This window comes from Anguilla anguilla, chromosome 10, assembly GCF_013347855.1.
Source record: "Anguilla anguilla isolate fAngAng1 chromosome 10, fAngAng1.pri, whole genome shotgun sequence".
NCBI lineage: Eukaryota > Metazoa > Chordata > Actinopteri > Anguilliformes > Anguillidae > Anguilla > Anguilla anguilla.
This window is the reverse complement of record NC_049210.1, coordinates 14,323,099-14,329,098: the sequence shown is the minus strand read 5'-3', so window position 1 is coordinate 14,329,098 and position 6,000 is coordinate 14,323,099. Positions and strand designations below refer to the sequence as shown.

General features: G+C 55.8%; 1 protein-coding gene across 15 annotated transcripts in view; it reads right to left on the bottom strand.

The window, feature by feature from the left end:
* The window catches only part of ncor2 (nuclear receptor corepressor 2), a 138,865-nt gene that overhangs the window by 69,565 nt on the left and 63,300 nt on the right, over positions 1–6,000 (bottom strand). For all 15 annotated transcript variants that reach the window (XM_035378736.1, XM_035378722.1, XM_035378724.1 and 12 more), the window contains 2 exons: positions 3,976–4,158; positions 879–992 (listed from right to left, as the gene is read on the bottom strand). In XM_035378736.1, the coding sequence (XP_035234627.1) occupies positions 879–992; positions 3,976–4,158 (297 nt within the window). The remainder of the gene's footprint in view (positions 1–878; positions 993–3,975; positions 4,159–6,000) is intronic.

Here is a 6,000-nt window from a genome sequence, read left to right as displayed (position 1 = left end):
CTGTACAAGGCAAGGGCCGTGCAGGTATTATGAAGATGGAAGCACAACACGCAAATTATTACATTTAGCAGAAGCTTTTATCCAAAGCGATGTACAAAAGGGCTTTATCAGTATGAATTGTCCAACTGATACAGATAAAGATCCCGTTTTTTATTTTTATGGGGAAAGATAACAGTTTTCTGTTGACAATAAGGCAATTCAGATGCGCTGCAGTCATTTGGGTTTACCCTGGTGATGAGGCCGTCGCGTTTAATGAGAGTTTCTGCGCGATAGGGGCTCTTCATTCTAAAACGTGTTCGCTGGCAGAACCGCAGCACTAAAACGCGTCCAGCGATAACTGCAGTGCTCAGGAATAATTAAGGCCTTTCTCGCAGACGGGGACTCGTGCTCGTTTCCTGCAGGAAGCGGCGGCGGCTTCAGCGGCGAATAGAGCGCAGAGCGTGACCGGAATGCGCCGCGTGTCCGCAGAGCTCTTCTCCGCTTCAAAGAGAGAAGGAAGCCCTCGACGTTCAGCGCGCCCCACCGAACGCTCGGCGCGGCGTTAAGCAGATGGGCGCGGATAACTAACGCTCGCTGCTATATTAGCACGAGCGCACAGCGATTACATAAAGAGGCCGCATCGCCGCGGCGCTCTGACTCGCTCTGTGGTCTGGACTACCAGCGCTTCCTGCCACAGCTGACTACAGAGCACCAGACAAGAAGAGACCACCACCAGACACACTTCAGATCTCACACAGGCCTGCAAACAGCGCCTTTGATAACCGCTCATTCAAACAGTACCTGAATCAAAACAAGAGCACACCTGAACACACACATCAGTGTAACTATCAGTGTGCGGACGGCAGCGCAGTGACATCGCTCCTGTTTGTGAGGCTCACCCTGTTCTCGTCGTAGATGATCTGCACCAGGCTCCGGTGCTTGGCCTCGCTGGGCGGGGGGGAGATGGGCCTCTCCGGCTCCTGGGGTTTGGCTGCTTCCTCCTCCAGCTGTTGCTGTGGGTTTCACACACACACACACACACACACGAGATAGCGGTGTTTTTTATGGTCCCCTCACAATGCAGGCCCAAGGCCAGTGGTAGGCCACGCCCACCTAGCCGCTGACCAATAGGGGCCGCGGCTCTCCGCGCACTCAGCGGGGACACGTGGGAGGTTAGGCGATACGTAATCAATGCTTGCACGACACAGGCCTCTCAGAGTGGTCACATGCGCTCTGCATTGCATCGCTTTTGCGGCTCTATTGTTTCCAGGGAGACGGGTTACCTTGGTGACGCATAACCCCCTTTTCTTTTGTCAACAGAGATGCCGCTCCAGATGAAAGGGTCTAATTAGCTCAAATTGCGATTAATTCCTCAGGGCTCGGTTAATCAAGGGGTTACCATGGCATCAAATAAATACAAACGGCACATGCGAGAGGTCTCTCTCACTGTGAACAAAGTACCCTGTGTTTGTGTGTGTGTGTGTGCATGCGTGATGATTTCATACACACTGTTCAATCCCTCAATTTAGAAACTAAAACAGACGGCATTAGGCAGCAAACCGGGCCAGTGGCTGACGTCTGACTGTGCAGAACTGCGCTCCTCTGTAAAGGAGGTGGACGCGGTCCAGGGGGGAGAGCCGCTCCAGCCCGGCCGCCCTCTCCGCTCCCTCTGGACGGATCGCTCTGTCCGACCGCTTAGCGTCGGACGCCGCGCAACGCTTCACAGCTTGCTCTTCCGCCCTGCCAGATTCCCCAGGACGCGGGCGCCGCCTGCCAAGAGCCAGCGCCGCCCTTTGAAATGCTAAAGCGGTCCTGGCGCTGCCCGCGGAGGACAGCTCAATTAAAGAGACGGGCCCGGGGCGCGGAGAGGGCCCGCGGTACCGAGGGGCAGGAAGCGGAGGAGAACTCCGGAGCTAGCGCCTAGCGTGATGGGAGATGGCCTATGAGGTTTACTGGACAACCCCCAGGAGAATGTGTTCAACATCTGAAACTCCCAACTGCCCGCCTAGTTCCCCCTGACCAAAAAAGGTACCGCTGCGGAATTCCTGATTGTGATGTCACAGTAGGGACACATCACTCAATGGGCTGCCAATCCCGAGAAAGGACCAATCGAAGCGGGCTTTCTGAGTGAAGGGGGATGGACCCCCGCTGTTCTCCATTAACGCCGTTAGGTTTCCTGGCTCCGTTCCACACTTAAATCCAGGGCCAGGTTACGCAGGAAAGAAAATAAAGTCAGTAATCAAGAACCGCGCTGAACCGAAGCCAGAGGAAACAGAGGAACGAGACATCCGTCAAGGCCTTGAGAGAGAAGCAGAGCAGGACGCGCACTGGCGGTAAAGGGCCGGGATGGAAGCTGACGGCAGCGTGCGTTTAAAAGCCAGAGGTGCACTAATGACGCGGTATCGATCCGCTCCTTCCCCAGGAAGAGGACCGAATTAGACCTCTCATCTGGAAGCGCTCGCGGGCGGCGGGAGGACTCAGTGTTCCCGTTTCTGCGGGACCTCAGAGCCGTCGTAAACGCAGGCGCCCGTGCGTAGGCGCGCCGTCCGTACGGTTACAGATGCACGGCTGTTTCCTCCGACGGCCAAGGACGAGCCCTCAACACAAACGAAATACCGTTTTATTAATACCTCCAGACTTTGGAAAGTTAAAAAAAGGGTGTGGTTTGTCTGCATTTCTTGTCTCATTGTGCATCTGGACCATGACTCTGAGTCAGCTGTGTGTCGTTACTAGGGTGGGCGTGGCTTATCTGAGCGATGTGTAACCAGGGCTTTTTTTTCCCCCAGGGCAAGAAACAGATATGCAGAGGACTGCTCTTTCAAAGCGGCGTGCTCTTCTTTGTTTTAACAATACTATCAGTGAACAGATCATTTTACCGCGGCAGAATTCCCCTGTAACTGGTTCCTCTCTGGTGCGGGAGAGGTGGGGCGGGCTGGTGGATGACAGGGCAGTGGGGGGGGGGGGGGGGGGGGGGGGGGGGGGGGGGGGGCAGGAGCGGCCCGCGCTGTAACCCGATCCACAGTAAACAGGGCTCCAGCCTCGCTACCTGCCCAGAGGCCCCGTCAGCGTCCCACGGGCTGGGGTGGGGAGGGGGTCTGGGAGTGCGGATGAGCGTCTGGGGAGGAGGGGGAGAGCAGCCCCAGACTCCTGCTCGCCGCCCCCCCAGCGGCCCACCGCCGAGCTAAGTGAAATAAAGCAGGCGTCCCCGCCCTGGCTGATATAACACAGGCTGCCTGTAACCGGAGCCCCCGCCCCCCCCTCCCCCTCCCCTCCGCCGGCGCTCTTTAAATAAAGCTTTACTGCGCCGCGTAATTGCTCCAGATGTTTTAATGCTTGCGGAGTGGGGGGGGGGGGGCGGAGTGGGGGCATCATGAAGACTGAAAGCATCTGTACAGAGGGGTGGGGTGGGGGGGGGGTAGCTGTACTTTATTTTTCTTGGTAGAACGGCTTACTGTTGAAACCCTTCTGAGCCCCCTCCCCTCTCAGCCCCCATCCCCCCCCCCCCCCACGAGCCCCCACCCCCCCACCCCCCCCCACCGCGGCGCCGTGCCGTAAGAGCGCACAGGTGGCTTTGATTTATGAAGCCGTGAGGTGATTGGCTGCCAGGCGTGGGGGGGGGGGGGGGCGATATCCCCTTAATAAGAGAGCCGCGCTGGAATGCGCTTCTATAAAACATGGCGTGGCGGACGGCCAAGAGGGAGTCGGGGGGGGGAGGGGAAGGAATACGAGCGGTTTAACAGCCACGAAAAACTGCGCCATAATCCCCACCACCAGCTCCCCCGAGGACCTCCTTATTTACGGCCTTATACATTTTAACCTACTTTTCTCCCCCGATAAGAAAACACGCAGGAGGAGGAGAACGCTGCCTGGCCAGCGGAGCAGGGGCGGGATCGGCCAATCACCACCCCGAGCCAGTTTCACAACACTGCAGCCCGAACCAGGCGACTGAGGGTAACTGAGCCGCAATGGAGGCTGTCGGAGGGGAGAAGGGCTAACCTGCTTCTTGCGCAGTTTGCAGATCTGCTGCTCCACCATGGTGATCTCCCGGTCCACGCGGTCCATGTTCTGGATCAGCTCCTCCTTGGAGAAGCGGGCCGGCACCAGGTCCAGGTCCGGGTCCATCTGGGCCGGGCTGACGGGGGAGATGGGCTCCAGCTTGCCCATGGCGCTCCCTCGGTCCTGGGGGTTAAAGGAAAGGAGACGGGGGCGTGGGTTTGGAGGAACATGACGGGTACACCAAGCGCAGCTATGACAACATTACATTACATAGGCATTTAGCAGACGCTCTTATCCAGAGCGACTTACACAACTCTAACATAGCATTTACACTGCATCCATGTATACAGCTGGATATATACTGAAGAAATTCAGGTTAAGTACCTTGCTCAATGGTAAAACGGTAGTGTCCTTCTCGGGAATAGAACCTGTGACCTTGAGGTTACCAGTTCCTTACCCATTATACTACACTACCGCCCAACACTGGGCTGTGCGGTGCACACTCCGACAGACAGACACACCTAACACGATCCAAGCACCACAGTGGACAATGAATCCTGTAAAAAGCAGGGATGGACACCTCACACGCACATTTTCCACCAATCAGAATCACAGAGAGTGATTCAGATCAGCCATCCAGTGAGAGTCACACCTCCTTTGTTCTGCAGTGGAGGTGTGGGAGCAGCACAGCAAGGGCCGCAGCAGCACAACTGCCTAACTGCATCAACAAAGTTCTGGGACCGGATTATCCCCGTCTGCCCTCCATCCTCTCTTCCTCCATCTCTTCTCTTCCTTTCTCCCTCCCTTCCTCCCTCCCTCCCTCCCTCCCTCCCTCCCTCCCTCCCTCCCTCCCTCCCTCCCTCCCTCCCTCCCTTCCTCCCTCTCTCTCTCCCTCCCTCCCTCCCTCCCTCCCTCCCTGGCCCTCGGGCATGTGGCACTGTTTAACCTGAGATGGTCACATGATGCAGGTACAACAGCGGAGCCACACCAAGCAACTGTAATTATCCCTATTGAGAAGAACAGGCATCGTCTTTCTGTTCCTCAGTCATGTGACCAGCATGTGCCAGTATGAGGTTACAGCTCCAGCCTATCAGTGCCTTACAATTCACCAGGCCTCCTTATGGAGAGAGTAGTCTATTTTATTCATTTCTTTTTTATTATTATTTTTACTTTTTTATTGACCAATAATGGAGATATGTTTGTCTGTTTTTTAACACTGACTTGTATGACTATTACCTATTTTCGTATATGACTGTTGCCTACTCTGTCTTTTACAGTTTCCTGCCCAGGGACAACAGATAAAATTTAGCTTGAATGCTAATTCTGGGACTAATCCAAGCAGCTGCCCAGTGTCTCTGCCAAACAAATAAACAAACAAATAATTATGTACAGCCCCAGCAGCTAAAGCCAGTCCTTTCTTCTGATTAAAACCCGAGACGCCTCGGCACTAAGAGCTGCATCTCTGCATCTCACAGCAGAACAGGAATGCAAATCACGCTGTGTACCGCACACAAATAAAGCAGGCCGTAAACCCAAATGCCCGACTGCAGCAGAAGGGCTTGCAGGTCAGGCGCAGTGCGTATAAATCAGCATGCAAATCGAAGGCAGGGGACAGGCTGCAGAACGCCCGCGGCCCTGATGAATGGAGCGGGGCTAGCTAAGCCTCTGGTGATTTGGTTAGCGTGTCGGAACCGTAAAACGCACTTGGATCTCCTGCGCTGTTTTTGCATCGATTTGGTTATCCGCCCGTCGTGTTCTCCCTGGGTCTTCCCCCTCTACCCCCAACCCCCCAGCCCCGCCCCCACGGCGCCGGGCGGCTCCATCCGGCTCTCTCAGCGTTCTCACGCCGTACGGCAAATTGCTCCCCGACTGCATTTGTCTACTCGAGGCCCGGGCACGTTTACACGATCTGTCAATCGCGATGTTCGCTTCCTGTGATTGGCTCCTTCGGACCGTCGCCACACCCATCCCCCACCCCCCCCCCCCCCCGCTTCTGACATTTCAATATTCATAAACGATAGATTT